Consider the following 18339-nt stretch of genomic DNA (forward strand, 5'->3'; position numbering starts at 1 on the left):
TTGTTCTCTGATCTGACAAAGGAGCACAGTCAACTTTGAAAGTTGGCATAAATATAATCCTACTTTGCACTAAAAATTTATGTTTTATTCTGGATGGGAAGCTTGCTGTCCCAATTCCTAGGAGGCAGTCAGTACCTTGGTGGTGATTCCACAGAACTACAAGGTAGGAGAGGTAATAAAAAGCACTGGCAAAACCAGGAAGTAAAACAACTAACCAGAGATTTTCTTGTATTCCCTGGAAAAGCAGCACAAATGTTGCTGACCTGGGGTACTGCAGGCAGCACTGCTGCTCCTACACAAGCAACACAAGCTTGTTTTGTTCCCTTCTAGGACAAAGCATATTTACAGATGATTCCACAAAGCCCAAGGCTAAGTCTTACTCTGCCATCCTCTCTAGCACCACTGCTCCAAACCTGCTGGCACATCTACATGTGGAACTGCCAAGGACTCAGTCCATTCATACTTTGTACAGCAGGTTTCCTTCACTCTGCAGTAGTTAGTTTTGACCTTTTATCATCTGCACCCACGACACCAGCCTCACATCTCCAACAGCAAAAAGGATGAAAGCCTCACCCAGTTCACCCCCAACAACATGCATGCCCCCAGCAGGAAGGGTCAATCCAGAGAGGTCCAAGGTCCCCACCGCAATCGGAACACCCTGCAGGTGGGTGACCACAGCCATGCTGTGCTGAAACCACACCTGCAGGTGAGAGAAGGTATGATATCAGACTGCAAAACAGCATTTACAGACACCATTTACACTACACAATCCTAATGGCATCTTAGGAAGACTTCAAGTAGTCTCACAAGCATCACTTAACACCTGTATTGGCACTGACATGAGCAGCCCATTACAACAGACTTCTACTGTCTGGAGACAGAACACCCTCTGCCTAGCAGGTTTTGACTACAGCAGCAGTGCTACCATGAAATATGCCTTACTGTGTTTCACCCTACACATAAAAAGATATAAAACCCCTATACCTGCTAAACATGTTAACCCAATAAGAGCTTCTGTTCATCCAAGCATGTCTGCTCCTGCCTCCTGCTGGTTTTGTGTACCATGTCACAGGCAGATAACTGTTTTCAGATGTGACCCTAAGTCTCAGATGATGTCCTTCTCACCAGTATTTCAAACCACAATGCTTAGATCTTCAGGCAAGTTTCTGGGTTTGGGATTTTTTTATTTTTTTTTAAAGCAACAAGAGCAGGAATGTGAAAGATTTAAACTGAACAGGAAGACCTCACACTGCAACGAATTTCAAGGGCATCACCCTCTTCTTCTATCCAAAAGACATTTCAAACAAGACACTGGTCTATACACAGATCTTATTTGCATGATGTAGCATCCTCAGCTACATATCCACTAGCACTCACTTGCTTTAAAAGCTTCCCAGATTCAATTAACAACTACACAGGTGAACTCTGAGCCACACAACACAGAAACTGGATCCTGACTGATACTTAACATCTCTGTGAAAAGAATGCTGAACAGCTGATTCCTCACCACTGACATTCCCTCAAACTGTAAGACTTGAGAACTTGATTTCAGTCTCCTACTTTTTCTCTAGTTTATACAAGTAGATTAAGAGAACTGACACCAGTAAAAAGCTCCATTTGCTCCTCAGGCAGAATTAAGACCTCCCAAAGTACTCGGTGACAAAACTGAAAAGCTGTTACATGAGTGAGCCTCTGAACAACATCCTCATTCTCTCCCTGAGATTACAGGCTTGAAGAACACCATTTTTATCCCCTCAGCAACATCTCATGAAGCTGTGCTGCCAGTTTCAACTGGCACCGAGACTGGGACAGACCAACACAGAAGCAAAAATTACAAATATAAGCAATTTGACAGAATAAAAAAAAAGGTATTTTTCTACAATGTGAAATCTATTTGAATTACCAAGTGCAATTAAAGAAATAAATAGCCATTACTGATCATGTCTCATTTAGCTGTTCTGGTTTCCCCTCTCTTTTTCTGTAACACGCTCAAGATAAAAAACAAGCACCTAAGCACAGAACAAGCAAAAATAATTTGGAAAAAAGTTTAAGCCACATAAAAGAAATCATGTTTTCCCTAAATAAAGCAGAGTTAATGAAAACCTACTTTAATGAGACTGCATATTTTCAGTTTAAGGAGAAAATGGCAGCTTTTAAGAATACAAGAATTCAATGCAAGTAAGTCTTGGAGAGGTATTGTAGATAGTATTTAAGTAAAACCAGAATTTTAAAGCAAAACTTCAAAAGCTTAAAGAAAAGCCACAATTAAAAAAAGGATATATGCTTATACTCACCAAGAAACTTGTTTATGTTGCTGCAAACATTCCAAACAGTGCTGTATAACTACAGAAAAGGAAAAATAAAAATCACGTGAATTCTGAGACTAAAAGTAGTTCACAGTCAAAAAAAAATTCTCTCTACAGTCAACAGTATCCTCATAATAGAGTAACACCTCTGTAACAACAATTCAATCTGAAAATATTTCAGTACGTGTCAGCAGGCTGCTGTGATCCAGATTAGAGATGCTTAAGAGACCCTTACAGATACACAGACACTCTGCAGATCCACATCAGATTTCTCCATCATTTATCTGTTGTCAACTAAAAGTCATCAGTAACTTTAGCATTACTCCTACTTTGATGTAATAGGTACTGCAGTATTAACTAACTACACATTAACTAAGCAGTCCTCCCCTGTCAATGAAGACATCCTCAGCTGGAAAATCTACATTCACCACATGGCAGAAGGAGCTGTGTTTTGCTAGCACAAGAATGAACTACAAGAGCTTTCCCAGTATTGCTTCTTCCTCCACAAATTCAATCCTGTCAATACATGCAGGCTTCCTCTCACTGCAGGAGTGGCAAAGACAGCCATCTGAATTGTTCCCAGAAGCCCAACTTAGGCTGCAGACTGGGCACTCTGATGACATTTCTCATGGTTTCTACCTCAACTGAAGCTGCACAGAACCTGTTGAGATTGAGGACTGGTATTCCTCCATCAAGTGCTCCCACTGAAAGGAGAGTTGGAGGCACAAAAGGTAAACATCATTGGTTGAGATAAGAACAACTTACTGAAAACAGCAATGAGATAAAAAAATGTAATAGCAATGGTATTAAGACCAGAAATGTACAAGAGGCAAGCACTGCACAATGAATGCTCACTGCAGAGCCTGACAGAACTTGAGCACAGCCACACCACACAAGCCTGGAAGGGACCCCTTCCCCACTTCCCAGAAAATGATGTGAGGTGGCACAGCACTTCAGTACAGGTCAGCAGGCTGCTGTAATCCAAACTAGAGAGATGCTTAGACCTGACAGACACACAAACACCCTCCCTACCCACATCAGATTCTAGCCAGTCTTCTTCTACAAAAATCCACCTTATCGTGGCCAGAACCAGGACATTATTAACCCCTTACTCTATACCACATAAATCATGTCCAAATCCTACCCCTTTCCAACTATATACATACATATATATGTGTATATATATACTTGTATATATATATATTTACATGTATATATATGTATATATACACACAGATATAGATAACCACACAAGCACAGGTATAATGTCCATTGTCAATGGCTGTCCCTCCAATGTGTCTGTTGTGTACTCACAACCCCTGCTATGCCAACATATGCTTTTAAGACTAACTAAAATTCTAACTCAAACCCTACCAATGGCACTGTCTTGGCATCACTGATGCTCAGGTCTAGGCTAAGCTCAGCTCTACATCTGGAGCACAAAGACAGTTTCCTTACTCAATGACTCTGTGGAATAAGAGGATATTCTCCAATTCCTAGGGAAAGAAGTGTTGATTTTAAGCAGTAGAAAAGTAAGTCAGTTCTGAAACTAGTATTTTAACATCAGCAACAAGATCAGGAAAGCTCTCTGGTGCTAACTTCATATTAAAAAACAAAAAACAACCAACCAACTAAACCAAACTAAAACAAAAAACAACACTCAAACCCATAAAACAAAAAAACACCCTGCACAATAAGCAATACTGCTTCCTCTCTTTCCATTAATACAGGCTACCAAGCTGAAGACACAGATGGAAACAATTTTCCTTTTTAATCAATTTCCTTTTAACCAATTTTAAGAACTCCATTACAGGTAGATTTACAAAAAAATAAGGCAGACCATAGCTGGTTACACTTAAATAAGGCTGGCTGAAAGCTCTCAAGCCCAGTAAAAACACACACAGGCCTGTCAACAAACTAACATACCTCTGACAGGAATGTTTATATTCCAATATGCATTATTATCTGCAGCCAATCATGACAGACACAGTATAAAGCCATGCATGCATGATCATTTAAGCCTGATGCTTGCAGTCACAAAAACACTGGAATGCCAGTAGTTCCAAAAGGTCTTTAGAAATCTACAGGCCATGTAGCTATTGGTATTTAAACAAAAAGGACAAATCAAGAGTTCCAAGGCACTATTTCTCACCTGAAACAAGTATTTTCCTGTAGGAAGTACAAGCAGCCAAAACAAACCTGTAGGCAAGCAAGGAACAGAAGTATTAAGCCAAGGAATTAACTGAAGCAAAAAAGAAAGGAACAGACTTACTCAGACATACAATGAACTCATAAGCACTTTGCAAGACTTTTCAATATGATGCACCAGTCCAAAGGATATGCAACTATTCTTTTTTCTCCAGATTTAAAAAAACCCACTGTATCCATGCAACTAGACAATCAAGAGCACAGCTTAAATACTGGCAACAACCAGTTGTAGGGCTGAGCAATAAATCCTTCCTCTGTCCCATTCCTCAGCTCAGTTCACAGTGCAAGTGCTCACATGTGTACAGGACAGTGTCACACAGGCAGGACAGCTAGCATCAGCCTGTCAGCCTGCAAATTACAGCTACAGACAATACCTATCTTCTGCAGACACAGGTAAAAATAAAATATGCAGTTACAGAGAATTTATCATCCCCTACTATTAAATTAGGGGTTGTGCTCTCCTTTCTCGGCCAAGAGGGAGAATTTAAGTCAGTATCATTGCCTAGGTCATGCAGTAACTACAGGAGAAAAAGAAAGTGCTACAGAGAGCTTAACCAATTAAAGGTAAGAATTAATTACATGCTTCTTATGCTTGAGTCAAGGCAGTACCGTTATGAGCAGTTACTACTCTAGCCTCATTCCCAACCTGACCTTAAAGTTACAGGCATACAGATTTTACTCTCAGCCTCCTCAAGTAAAATTTTATTTCCATTGAGGAGACATCCATGAAGTCAGCAAGAGTGTTAGCTACTGAACCCTTCCACAAGCTGACTTAGGTCAAATAACATACATCATACATTCATCTAAGCCACCTTCATTTATTACTATGAAATTTCAGAAGTCACACAAAAATTAAAAGAGAGAATTATACCATGACTGATCGTTGCTTAAGCCTTCTCACTTGACTTTTTTTTTTAGAAACTGGTTTTGCAAAAGGACCGTTATTATATATAATGAACCGAGGTCAAAAGCACTGGTTACAGAGACCCTCCATTACAAACTGCTGTACACGCACTCACTTACAAAAGGTTAATTCAAGTCATTACCATTGCCTTAACATCTCATTTAATTCCCTACTGCATACAAAACAACAAAATTCTGTGGTCTAGTGACATTTATTTTATTCAAGCTGGACTCATGAGCTTTCACATATCTCTCCTTTATCTTTAAGCATTTAGGCTACAAACAGCAGCCTGAGATCACAGAAGCATCACTGATACCCAGATTTTTCAGTCAATAAAGGAGATAAAACTGTTTCCCGAAACTGTACCTGTTCAGATTAACCAAATCCTGGGATGGCTACAGATTACCAACTGGTACAAAAGCCCACTTTGCTGGCAATACGCAGTATCTGAACACCGACCTGCCAGGAAGAACACCCCAGTGCCTCCCAACCGCATGTATTACACAGATACGACACAAAGCAGCTTGGGGGTCAGTGAAAAGATCCACCTTGTTTCTATTCTTCTAAAACAGTTTAAAGAGACAGAATGCTGCCCGATAAAAAAAGGCTCCAGATTTAATGGGATATTAAATTAACAGAGACCCCTAGCCGGCCGCGCCGTGTACGGAAGTCTCCCCCTGCCGAGCTGGACATCTGGCAGGACAAGCACCCGACCCACGCAGGTCCCGCTCCCCGGGCCGGGCAAGGCGCGGCCGCCCCGCCGAGCGCCCGCGGGACCCAGACCCGACACCGGGAGCGCGCGGCTCCCCGCCGCACCCAGCCCGCCGGCCGCCGCTCCGGACCCGTCACATCCCCGCCTCGGGCCCCGCCTCGGGCCCCGCCGTGCGGCCCCTGCCCCGCCTCGGGCCCCGCCGCCGCCGCAAGGTCACTCGGCCGCCCCCGCCGGACGGGCCCGCGCCGTGTGCGCTCGGCCCGCACAGACTCACCTGCCCGCGCAGCTCCGCGGGCCGGCGGCCGCGGCCGGGAGCCAAGGACGGGGGAGCGGCCGGGGCCGGCCCGAGCCGCGGGCCTGAGCGCGCCGGGCCGCAGCGAGGCGGGAGCGGCCCCGCTCGGCGCTCCGGGGCCGCAGGCGGGAGGCGCCGCCCGGCCCGGCCCGGCCCTTTGTGCGCGGGGACGCGCCCGCCCGGCCTCCCTCCCCGCGTCGCCCCGCGGGCCCGCAGCGCGGGGCTGGGCAGGCGGCCCGGCCTGCCCGGGCGCCGCCGCGCTCTTACCGAGGGATCTGTACGGGAAAAAGGGTTAGAACGGAGCCGCCCCGCCCGGGCCCGCGGCGCGCCGAGCCCCGCGCACCGACCGCAGCCGCACAAAATGGCCGCCGCGATGCGGCGCCGCCGGGCGGGAGCCCCGCCCACTCCGGCCGCAGGGCGCGCAGGGGGCGGGGCCGGGCGCGGAGCCGTGAGGGGCGGCCCTGGCGAGGGACCCCGCGGGGAGCGGGCGGCGGGGCCGGGGCCGGGGCCGGGGCCGGGGCCGGGGCCGGGGCCGGGGCCGGGGTTGTGGCTGTGGCTGTGGGAGCGGGAGCGGGAGCGGGCGGTGCTGCCGGGGTGAGGGCAGCTCCACCCGCAGCGGGGCGCTGCCGCTGTGCCGTGCCGGGAGCGTGAGCGCGGCGCTGGCGCAGGGGTGAGGTACGGGAGGGAACTGGCGGCCTGATCCCCGCGCCGCGCCTGAGGCGATGGCGGGATGCGGGCCCTCCTGGGCTGTCGCAGCCGCCGCCTGCTGGGCCCGATCCCCGCGACTGCCGCCCCATGAGCCGAGGAGCGGATGGGCCTGAGGAGTGCCCATCCGAGGGCGTCGTCATTGCCCCTCAGCCCTGTTCACCCTCTGGTACAGCCAGAAGACTGGGTTCTGCTGTGGATAGCAGAGCTGCTCAGAGGAAAATTAATTTTTTTTTTTTTTTTTTTTGTAGTTTTATGCTGGGTTAAAGCCCAAACCAGATTGATACAGAACAGCGAAAAACTATGTATGCTGGGATTTTTAATGTCAAATATTACAGTGTTTCACTGTGGGTGGACAAATTCTCCCTGGTTCAGGTGGGTTTCCTGGGATAATCCTGCTCAAAGGCCACAGACCAGCTGAGGATTGCTGCCCGACAGGTGTCGTGATTTTCTGAAAGAATAACCTTGCTGTGGCCAAGGTGTGCGTTTAGTGCCAGGGCTGCCGGTGCTGTCGAGCTTTGGAGGAAGACAAACTATGATCTAAGTGCTTTTCCCTTCCTTCTCCTCTAGCGGTGGGAACTGCTGTTGATACACAAATCTGGCTGCTTCTTTGACATCAGCCTCAGCCCAATGCCACAAGCCTCGCAGAGAGCACAAAGGATGGTTTAAAGCAGAGTGTCCCCATCACTGTACAGCAGTAAGTGCTAGTGCTTTTTTGACAGAGCCTGTGAACTGTGTGCTGGGAATCTGTGGAAGCAGAATAGCTTGCTAAGAATACTGCAACTAGTTTAAAAAAAAAAAAAAAAAGGTTGAAAATACCCTCCAGCAGATTGCTCTGCCTGGCTCTGGCCTCTGAGCACCGAGCGAGGCTGGCAGGGCTCTGCAGCCTAAAAGCTGCTCCAAGGAACAGCAGGGGGGAGGAACGGGTGCTGGAGACCACACCAAATCCAGCCTAAAGGGGTAGGAAGTGAGAGCAGATAGTGACAGCAGAAACAAGGGCAGGGGAGACTGAGAAGGCAGCAGAGAGGTGTCTGGGCTGAATGGGAGCCTGAGGAAAGGGGAGAGGGCTTTCCCTCAGCCTGTATTTCGCTACTGTTTCTCAAGATGTGAACCAGGAATTAGATCTTGCCAGGGATGAGCCAAATATTCCATTTGCTGCAATTTCCCCAGTTGTGGCTGCTTGGCCATGACAGGGAACAAGGTCTAAAAAGGGAAAGGGGGAAAAGCAGAACACACACTGCTCCTCTTTGGAGTGGCAATTCCTCCCATTCCTTCCTGTTGGTGAGGACACTTTGCCTCACAGAATGACAGGACAGGCAGGGGGGAAGGGGCCTGTGGGCAGGAGCTCTCACAGCAGTGGGTCCAGTGGGTCACAGGTGGCCCACAGGGCTGTCCAAAGGGGCTCCAGGTGAGCCCCCCTCCCCCCAGGTGTGGTGCAGTTTCCGTGTGACACAATGTCAGTGTGGTGATGTGACAATGCAGTGATGTGACATCACCATGATGTAACAATGCCCCATGTCTGTATTTGGCCACCAGACCAGTTGTTGTGTCTCTGGAGCAAGAGTCAGCATGGGATAACAACACCATGAGAGGTCCTGGCAGGGGCTGTGGAGCACCCACTGCTGGTGTCCTGCCACAGGGCACTGGGAATTAGGGCGAGGGGACACAGGGCTCTGCTGGGCAGCTTGGGACATGGGGTGATGCTCTAGGGCCTCAGGACTGCCATTCAGGAGGCTTATTGGGCAGCACCTGAGTGTCTCTCTTCCCATCTCAGCCCCAGAAGACCACAGCTGGGAGGAGATTCCAGGAAAATGGACCCTGAACTGCTGAAGCTCCCACTTGCAGTCAAGATCCCTGTGCCACCTGGAACCAAGCCTGTCTTCTCCAGGGGAAAGCTGGGCCAAAATGTAAAGGAAGTAGAAAGGGGGAGAAAATCTCTCATCTTCCATAGAGTTCCCCATTATGCAAAGATTTTGTTGCAGCTACCTGATCTACAGCAGGAGCTGCAGCCCTTCAATGGAGAAAGGGCTGGACAAGGGAAGCTCCAGGCTCCCTGGAATGCAGAGGAGAAAGCACTTGTCCCTCTTTGCACTGGTTTCTGGCACTGTGCATGTGTGTGGCCAGGTCCCTGCCTGCAGCAGGCAGCTGTGTTGTCTGGGTGCCAGGGCAATGAGCCCCTCCAGCTCATCCCACAGTGTCAAACCAGGCCCTGGGGCACCTGTGAGGGAGATTCCAACCTTCTCCTGCTTGCCTTCCCAGCACCTTTGAAGTAGCTTGGGCTTCCCTGCTTGGGGAGTACACACACTGTTGTCCTCCAGCTTGTGCTGCACCTTCCCAAGGCAGAGACTTTCTGGAGGCAGAGGCAGTGACACAGCCCTTGGGCCTGCCTAGCCCAAGGAGACTGCTTTTGTCCATTCTCCACTGGCTGCATTTGAACCTTTGAGGGTTCATTGTGGATGGGTCTGCAGTTTTTCCTGGTGGCCTAAGATACCTGTTTGATGGGGGGTTGCTGTGGGGTTTGTCTTCTCTCCCCTAACCCACCACGCCCAGCCTGGCCCGGCCCAGCCCTGTAGTCTGTCTGTGCCTACAGAAGGATGGAGAAGACCTTTACCTTTTCACAAGTACATGTGGTACCTCTTTGCTGCTCTCCTGCCTTCTCCTTACTCTGGGAAATGTCTCTTACAGCTTATCAGGCCATGCCCTTATTTCAATCTGGATGACCCCTACAGCCACCACCTCAGCCCAGCATACAACTGCCTGCACGATCCCATCCTTCAGGACTACCACAAGCGCAAGGACATCCTGCAGTTGCTGAAGAGACAGGGAGTCATCACCAGTGACAACAAGGCAGGTTTGGGTGTTGGGCTGATCAGGAGCAGCCCCCTTCAAGCGGGGCTCCCACAGCCCTCGCCGCAGCGCTGCTGCTGTCAGAGGGCAGGGCCGTGCGCTGCTGTCCCTGGAGCAGAAGCAGCACCAACATCCCCCTGGCAAGTCCCACTCCTGCCCTTCTCAGCCTGCCCCACGCTGCCTGTGCAGCCCTGGCTGGGGGGCCATCAGTGGCCCCAACACCAGGATATGGGGGGAGGGCTTGGGGCAGCTCCCCTCCTGCTGGGGTCGGGCTGTTTCGGGGAAAGCCGTCTGCGTGGCTTGACAGGGTTTGGGGGATTCTGCCCTCGTCCCTCCACAGGTGGTTTGCACTCTGAAGGAGTTCAACGAGTACAGGAACTACCTGACCAGGCTCAAGCTGCAGACAGAGCAATTCTTAAAGCAACAAGAGGTAGGCAGAGGGTTGTGTTCAGGGGCACAGGACTGTGCAGGGCTGTGCTGCTGTGCTGGGGAAAGGACTCGGTGGCTGGGAGCTGAGGCAGCGCAGGGCTGAGCTGGGCACGGGCAGCAGGGCCATGTGCAGGCACACGCAGTGCTGGGGGAAGCCCTTCTCTCCTGCCCTCATCAACTGGCTGAAGCTGAGTGCTGGCCTTGGCCCACGGGAATCCTCAGCACACATGACCCACAACCTGGTGTCACCTTTCAGGAAAGGCTTCTGCCACTTCAGGAGAAATTAAAGGATGGTCCCAAACTGCCAGGACCCACTGACACTTCCCGCCGGCGGAAACGGCGGCTGCAGCCTCAGACACCTTCCAGCCTATCCCCACCCAAAAGCCAAAAATTAGGGGAATGCAGAATAGGGAGAGCAGCTTTGGACAAGGGCCAGACTTACTCCAGAGCTGCACTGGACCAGGAGGATGACAGCATTGCTGCTGGCTCCTGGAGGAAGCCAGATGGCACCTCCAGTGGCCTGTTGAATGCTGTGTGTGAGCAACTCACTGCAGCAGAAGTCATGGTGCTTGAAGAGCTGGTTGAGATAGTGGTGCACAGAGTGTTGGAGAGGCTGGAGATTCCTGAGAATCAGTATGCCAGCTTTTTACAGAGGCCTGGCCAGGAAATCAGAGGAGGACTTTTAGGCAGCTGCATGAGAGAAGAGCCTTCGGATACTTCTCTGGATCACCGTCAGAAAATGCAAGCGCTGGCAAAAGAGCTTGCAGCAACAGTGTTGGAGATCTTGGGGGATCACCTGGCATCCAGCACATCCAAAGCTGCTAAGACAGGGATGCCAGCCAGGTGGGAGGAGCTGCCTCTTGCTGGAAGAACCACCCAAGCAGACAAATCCAAGGACACTGAAACAGCCACTGCAGATAGAGCACTTGCACAGACTTCCCCTGACACACTCACCAGAGAAGTTGTTGAGAATGTTCACTGCACCTTGGAATCTTTTGTAACTTCTGAGTTTGAGCAAGACACTAGCTGTGATTACACTGAAATCGTGGAGCTTCCTGGGGGAAATGTCTGCAACAGACAACTGCAGCCACCCCAGACCCTTCCAAGGCAGGGTATGGAAGCAGGACAAGGATTCTCCAGAGCATCTGAACAGCAGAGCCTGAAAGCAAGTTTGCCTGCCCTTGCAGAAAGGGCTGGGTATGCCAAAATCATGGAGCCTGAGGACTCTGCAATGGTGAAAGAGCACTTGGAAAGAAAAATGAACCTAGAGTCAACTGCCTTAGCCAACACTTTGGATGTAAGGACCATGACAGATGAGATTGCTGACTCAGTATTAGAGCAGATCAATCAACCTGTGCCTGCACCAGCCCCTGAAGAGAATTTTCAAGGGGCTGTCGCCACCCCAGCCACATCCCAAGGCAGAATGGAGAACTGTGCTGCTGAGGATGCTCTCCCTTCTGTGGACCCATAGCCTTCCCAACAGACCATCCCTTTAGCCCAGGCCAGAGCATGGCACAGAGCAGAGTGCCCAAAGCTCACCTGAGGCAACTGAGGTGCCTGACTGGAGAGCTGAAGAGCCCTGGACAGCACACACAGACCACATCCTTGTGCTGGTGATAAAGAGTTTATTTCCAAGGCCTTGTTTGTGCTTTCTTCAAGCCAGAAGAACCATACTGTCTCTGGGCATTTTCCCTACTGCAACCTGTACAATCTTCACCCCCTCTGTCATGCTGAGATCCAATTTTATAGGGAATTTGAGGTAGGGAGGCAAGGAGTAGCCAGCATTTTTGTCTTGTTTAGCAAGCTTTGCTGTTGAGCGAGTGGAAGGATTGGTTTGGACCTTCTCTGCTTTCTCTGGAAAGGAGTTCAGGTGTCACCTCTAAAGTTTTTATTTATGCCCAGCATGAGCAGAGTTGTGCACTCCACAAGACACTGTCAGGGAGCAGCAGGAGCTGTGACAGAACAGGTAAACAGAAACCATGCTGGCAGGGCACAGGACAGGCCAGTGGTAAATGGAAGCAAAGCAGGGACAGTGACAGTGACCAGGTGAGCACTGGAAAATCCTGCAGTGATGAGGCAAGTCAGGGGAGGAAGTCAGTGCATGGACTTGGACCAAGATCCCCATCATCACAGAAATGGCTGACCCAGCTCAGGCAGAGGTCCAAGGGCAAAGATCTGCAGTTAGGCAACATTCCTGAGAAACAGGGAGGAAGTTCCCAGTGAGGTGTCCTTCAGCTACTTCCCCTCAAGGGCCTGGCTGTACAGTTGCTATTGGGGATTAGCAGCTCTGCTTCCATCTCTGCCCATGCAGAGACAATCACACTTGTGGCAGGCAGTGCATCCAAGGAGCAGCCCCAGGAGCAGTCACCAAGGCCTCTGTGCCTGCCTGGAGCAATTCCCTGCCTGAGACCCTCCGCTCCGCCCTGCCTGGTCACTCTGGGGCCTGCACAGCAGTGGGAAGGAGGGGGTGTGTGCCAACAGGGTCTTCTCCTGTCCTTAGAGCTCTGCCAGAGCCCTCAGCTGCCTCAACACAGCCCCATGGGGGCCCCACAGTCTGCACAGCTGCTGCAGCATCTGCTCTGGGACAGGAGGATTACAGATTCATCTGGACATGGTCCTTACCCTCCACACCAATGTGCAGCAGACCAGGGATGAGTTTTGTGTCCAGCTCTCCCCACTGTGCTTTACCCTGCTTGTACTTGTTTTTGTCAGAGTGCTGTTGAAGGTCCCACAGGTCAAGCTGACATCCAGCCTGCTCCCAAGGTGCACACAAGGATGGGAGCTGAGTGACTCACCAGGTCTGGGTGCCATCATCACAGTAGGATTCCACATCTGGGTACTCTCTATTTTGGGAGAGTTGCTCACCCCTTCTTTGTTGACCAGAGTCCCCCCAGACCAGAGGCTGGGAACTGGCTACAGATCTCCAGGGAAGGGTCCCCACCCTCAGCCTGTGCCCTTGGCCAGAGCAAGCACAGCCCCATCCAGGGGGTGGCTGGGAGGCACAAACAGACAAGCAGACATTTCTACATCACCACACCCAGACATCCCTGTGGTTTAGCTGGGAGAAGGGACAAGGCTGTAGATTCTTCACCTCCTCATTCTTTACAGGGCTCTTCACTTGCAGATGAGCTCTAGAGGCCTTTCTGTGGTCCCTGGCCTTATAGGGTCTGGCTGACATGCCCTGAGAGAGAGGAGGTAACACCCACCAGGGGACACCCTAGCCCAGTGTTTGGGGACTGTTTCTAGTTGCAGTGCCCTTGTCTTCCCCAGCAGGCACCAAGGCCATGTTGTTTCATGGCAGCTGAGGCAATCCAGCAGCTCACTGGAAAGGAAGGGCCCCACTCCCTCCTCCATTCCACACCCTCTACATCCCTCACCCAGTCTCCTGCCTCACTTGTGATCTGAACAAAAGACCAGACGTGGCACAGATGGGATGGAGGAAAAGTGTCTGTGAGTGGAGATGAGCTGACATAACCCACTAATTCTCCTTTGAGAGAAGCTGCAGCTTTTGAGAGCAGCCTTGAGCTTCTGAACACCTTCATGGCTTTGGGCCTCAATTCCTGCCAGCATCCAGCCCTAACAGCAGAGGTCACACAATCCTCCAGTCCTCATGCACAAGCTCCTTTATGGTACTAGTAAACACTAAGCACTTCAGACAAAATGGATAGTTTACATGGTGAGACAGAGGAACGTCCAGGCAGAAGCTGGGGCAGGGATGCAGGTTCAAATCTTTGTGTCCTGGACAGAGTACTCAGCTAGTGTCCCCTGCTTTGGAGGGAATAGGCAAGCTGATGAGTGACTCAATGAGTCCCAAAAGGTTTCCTGCCCAGCTACCTGTAAGCACTCAGCTCTGGCAGGTCTCTGTGCTCCAGCTCACTCAGAACACCCATGCTCCTTCCTGTTTCCTCGTCATGGGATAACAAATGCCTGAGCTGGTTTCCCCATCTCACTGCCCCCACACCCAGTTCTCTCCCCATTTACCATTGCTGACAAATGGTGTAGGACAACAGGAGCTCTAAAAGCAGCAGCCTCAGAAGCTAATTCATCTTTTCCCATCTTATTTTTGGTGGGTGTCCTGCAGATAGTCCATGGCTGAGCCAGAGGCAGAGCTCTGCTTCACACAGCCCCGGCTGGCACTGTCTCCACAGGCCAGTTCTGCTGAATCTGCCAGTTCTGTCTTGCACCCACATCAAACCAACACTGTGGCAGCATCAGGACAGGGAGTCTTCTATCTCTGCCTCCTGCCAGTGCTGCAGGGCTCCTGAAGAAGACCTGCCTGTTCCTCTGGTTTCTGCCTTCCCACAGGGCTGATTTAGTGAAAGCTCCATGTAAGGCAGCTGCCAAAGCTAAGCCCTTTCTCCATCACAAGCTGAACCTACAGACAGGTCCAAAATCCACCTGTGCTCCCCAGCATCTGCCCAACCTTTCCAGGAGCTGAGGTGGCTCTGGGCAGCAGACCTGAGGGCACAGTGTCTATCAGCTGCCACCAGCAGAATTGCTTTCACCATCTCCGTTTGCAGGCATAGCAAAAAGCTCTCACGAGGCTCTGTGAGAAGGAGTCTCAAACCAGCCAGAAATCCAACAGCACCAGCAGAGCACCCAGCCCTGCAGGAGTGCTGGCCCTATTGGGACACATCACTCTCACAACCAGCAGCACACCATGGAGAGCTGCTGCTGCCTCCTCTCAAGGAGTGTGTCCCAGCCACCCTCCAGCACCAGGTCCAACTGTACTGCCCATGGAAGCCCAGATTAAACCAGAAGCTTGTTCCAAGCCCAGCTGCTGCCCTGGCCATCACCTCTTTAAGTGATCCAGCTGTCAGGCCATGGTAACTGCAGGAGTGAGCCCGAGTCTTAGAGCCTGAGCTGAAGCATTTGGTTTGTGGCCTTGTCTGATTTGGCAAAAATCAGCTAATTTCACAGAAAAATTTTGGTGAACACTCAGATAGTGGGCTGCAGACATCCCCCTAGGAAAGGGCTATGTGAGGTTACAACGTTCCTGGTCTTCCTTCTGCGCTCACTTGTCCTACAGCCCACCTACACTTCTGCCAGCCAGACTGGTGGGGAGTAGTATGGCCAGTATGTGACCCAAACTGCTGGTGTGACACAACAGCCCCCACTGGCTTTGTCTGAAGTGCACCAGCTTCTCCTAGTCTGACAGGACTAATGACCACCCCCAGTGCACCAGCAGCATGAGCCAGAGCCTGGGCAGGAACTCATTCCTGTGTGGCTGCAGTTCCACCACACTGTGCAACCAGTCTCAAGCACCACCAGACTGCTCCAAGGAATACTCCAGTCTCAACATAAAAATGTCCCCATCAGGTCAGCCTAATAGCTCAAGTAATCACATCTCCAGCAGCAGAGACCCTGCAGGGGACCATGCAGAGGACGCCTGTGTGGCCACCTCCTGCAGTCCATCTGCAGCACTATCAGCTGCTAGAGGAGGGACACCTTTTACCCTCCAACTGCCCATAAACTTCTCTCATACCTTTATGACCCTGAAAGGCTCCAGAAGATATGTGTAAAGTAGTATTGTCCATTACCTGTACCGACCCATTCTCTTCTAAGATTCATTGAGTGTCCTGTGGCATCTGCCTGAGAAGAACAGAATGAGCCCAGAGCATGGTTTCCATTTTACTTAATGCTGATTCTCAAATCTTACTCAAGAGAGTACTGACATTTAGGCTGAAATGTGCAGACCCACACAGCTGTAATCATGCTGCAGAAATTCACAAAAAAGACAATTCACAGAAGAGACAGCCATGGAGATTGTATTTATTATTATTAGAACAGAGAAAAGGCTACTTTACTGATTGGTATTTACAAATCTGTTGGTAAAACCAATAATATCCAGTGTCCCTTATGAGAATGTTTTACAACCCTGGCCAGAAGCATTCACTTTCATTAGCAGCAAATGCCTATGGTTTGATTGATTGCCACAGCTGAGTGCAAGGAGTAACATGGATCAGCCCTGCAGTGGCTGCAGGCAAAGCCTGACACAGACACAAGGACCTGCAGCCTGAAGAGGAGGGCAGTGCCACATGGCTGCTCCAGACCTTGGCAGGGAACAGACAGCCCCAGCCTGTTCAGTGATTCAAACCTCAGGACAGCATGTCAGAACAGGTAACCTCTGCCCCTCTCTACACTTCTGGGGCAGTAGCTCCACATCTGAAGAACAAGTTGTTCACCACTGCAGAAGGACAGAGCAAGCTGAGCAGCACCAGAGCATGGAGATGGGTGTGTACATGAACAGATGCTGGCATGTTTTGTGGGCATGTTTGACAGAGCTGATCTTGACAAGGGAGCAAGATTTCCTGGTTCACAGGACCACAGAATCATCTGGTATGAGATAGGCACAAACTGAATTCCTGGAGTTCACTCTAACTCATCTGAACCCTCTCAGAGGGAGCCCCAAGCAAGACAACAGGCTTGGGGCACTCTCTGCACATGGCACCTCATGCCCACACTGGTACTGATTCAGCTCTAAACCTCATTGTCACAGGGCTCAGCTCCTCACTGTAGTAGAGAGGTCCCCACTGGAAAGGGAGAGGGATGCAGAAACACAAATGCAACCTTGCATGGTACTGACAGCCTTAGCACTGCATCAGTAATCCCAAAACATACCTTCTTGCAGCAGACCTGCCTCTAGCAAGGAAAACACCTCAAAGGAAGAGCATAGGTACCACAGTTGGCTGCAGGTGTACCAGCATTTCTCAAGCACACAGCACTGCTGCTGCTCTGCATGGAAGGGAGTATCTGAGCACAGCAGCACTTCTGTGCTCAGAACTGTTGGGGGCTTTCTTTAGACCTGGGCTGAGCCAGAAGAGTGGGTCAAACAGGTATCTAGTTCCTGGCAGAGTGTTCTGGGAAGGATGTGGTACCAGGAAGGGAGGTTGTGAGGAGCTGGAGCTGTGAAGGCTGCTCTGAGCATGGACTCAGGTACTCCTCAGCAAAGCTGGTGTCAGTTCATGCTGTCTGTAGCAAAAAGGAGCTGCAAGGCCACTGGGGTCACTGCTACAGAAGATATGGCCCTTATTAAGAGGATGCCAAAGTTTGTTTACCTGTTTGTTGTCAGGCTTGTGGCCTTTCTGTTGGGCCCAGAACCATGGTGTGGGTGAGTACTCAGGACAGGGCTGGTGTCACATGCTGCTGCACAGCTTTACAGTTCTTGAACCTCCTTCACAGCCCTCTACCAACAGCATTGTGGGATGTCAGAACAACCCTAACACCTCCAGCCAACAGTCTGCAGTGGTGAACTAGGCTGTCCCCACAGTAGTAGGATTATTCCTGATGAGGCAGCATCTATCCTAGAACCAGCACAGGGGTGATGTTCTCCTACCTGAAGCCAACTCTGCCTCCAGAAGGGAAATGGAGAGTCTCACTGCCCCATGTAGCAGTTCCTCACACATGTCACAGCCCTTTCACTGAGCAACCAATCTTGTGGCTCTCAGGAAGAGATTTCCCCTCTCTGACACACATTGAAAGGCCAGGAACTGCTAAACCTGGCCTGGCATGCCCAAGGATTTCCTGGTGCTGACAGAACCGAGCCTTCCAGAAATGTCCAGTCCTTGTGGTCATATGTTGGGAGATGCTCCAGGGCTAACCCAGGGTATGACAACAGCAAGGACAATGGAAGAAACCTACGTGGAGAGGAGAAGACTTAAGGTATCTAGCACTCCCCAGAGCAATGCTCTGTACCCTGGGGCCAGTGGATCAAAGCAGCCCTTTGATGAAGCTCGTGTCCAAGTGCACGATCAGCATGCGGAGAAAGGACATTTCTTTGCGCGTGTTCTCAAAGATGACCCGAGGGTCGTCGGACTGGCAGCGCAGGCAGTTGGGGGCCATCACCATGGCCAGGTTATTCACATCCATCTTTGTTCTGCCCACATTTGATGGCTGAGCAAAGATCTGCAGACACAAGAACACATTCAGATGGAGC

The 18339-nt window shown here is 50.7% G+C and overlaps 3 protein-coding genes across 12 annotated transcripts in view; 1 reads left to right on the forward strand and 2 right to left on the reverse strand.

The window, feature by feature from the left end:
- Positions 1-6804, reverse strand: part of PHF20 (PHD finger protein 20) — a 59633-nt gene extending 52829 nt beyond the window's left edge. For 5 of the 6 annotated variants that reach the window (XM_056507614.1, XM_056507613.1, XM_056507610.1 and 2 more), the window contains exons 1-3: positions 6690-6804; positions 4459-4505; positions 2295-2343 (exon numbers count right to left, since the gene is read on the reverse strand). The gene's annotated coding sequence lies outside the window, so the exon portion shown is untranslated. The remainder of the gene's footprint in view (positions 1-2294; positions 2344-4458; positions 4506-6689) is intronic. The other variant, XM_056507609.1, reaches the window with a different exon arrangement.
- Positions 6805-7024: 220 nt separating this feature from the next.
- On the forward strand, positions 7025-12041 carry LOC130261441 (uncharacterized). Of its 4 annotated transcripts, XM_056507673.1 has the most exons (6): positions 7026-7502; positions 7698-7824; positions 8902-9034; positions 9813-9974; positions 10315-10404; positions 10660-12035. In XM_056507673.1, exons 3-6 carry the CDS (start codon positions 8939-8941, stop codon positions 11872-11874), a joined length of 1563 nt encoding a protein of 520 aa, XP_056363648.1. In that variant the 5' UTR covers positions 7026-7502; positions 7698-7824; positions 8902-8938; the 3' UTR covers positions 11875-12035. The 4 variants fall into 4 exon arrangements, 3 of the variants coding, with proteins under 3 accessions (XP_056363648.1, XP_056363647.1, XP_056363646.1); XM_056507672.1 differs by having other exon boundaries at positions 7026-7824; positions 10660-12041; XM_056507671.1 differs by lacking the exons at positions 7026-7502; positions 7698-7824 and adding an exon at positions 8646-8719 and having other exon boundaries at positions 10660-12041.
- Positions 12042-16155: 4114 nt separating this feature from the next.
- Positions 16156-18339, reverse strand: part of LOC130261402 (rho GTPase-activating protein 39-like) — a 52255-nt gene continuing 50071 nt past the window's right edge. For both annotated transcript variants that reach the window (XM_056507582.1, XM_056507581.1), the window contains one exon: positions 16156-18308. In XM_056507582.1, coding sequence (XP_056363557.1) covers positions 18114-18308 — 195 coding nt within the window. In that variant the 3' untranslated portion in view covers positions 16156-18113. The remainder of the gene's footprint in view (positions 18309-18339) is intronic.

Source organism: Oenanthe melanoleuca, chromosome 20 (assembly GCF_029582105.1).
Source record: "Oenanthe melanoleuca isolate GR-GAL-2019-014 chromosome 20, OMel1.0, whole genome shotgun sequence".
Classification (NCBI taxonomy): Eukaryota; Metazoa; Chordata; class Aves; order Passeriformes; family Muscicapidae; genus Oenanthe; species Oenanthe melanoleuca.

Bases quoted from the DNA above. Each gene is read 5' to 3' on its own strand.
- LOC130261441 (XM_056507672.1), top strand. From the start codon at position 8,939: ATGGACCCTGAACTGCTGAAGCTCCCACTTGCAGTCAAGATCCCTGTG. The intron at 9,975-10,314 runs GCAGGTTTGGGT...GTCCCTCCACAG, and splicing joins TCATCACCAGTGACAACAAG to GTGGTTTGCACTCTGAAGGA. The intron at 10,405-10,659 runs GTAGGCAGAGGG...GTCACCTTTCAG, and splicing joins AATTCTTAAAGCAACAAGAG to GAAAGGCTTCTGCCACTTCA.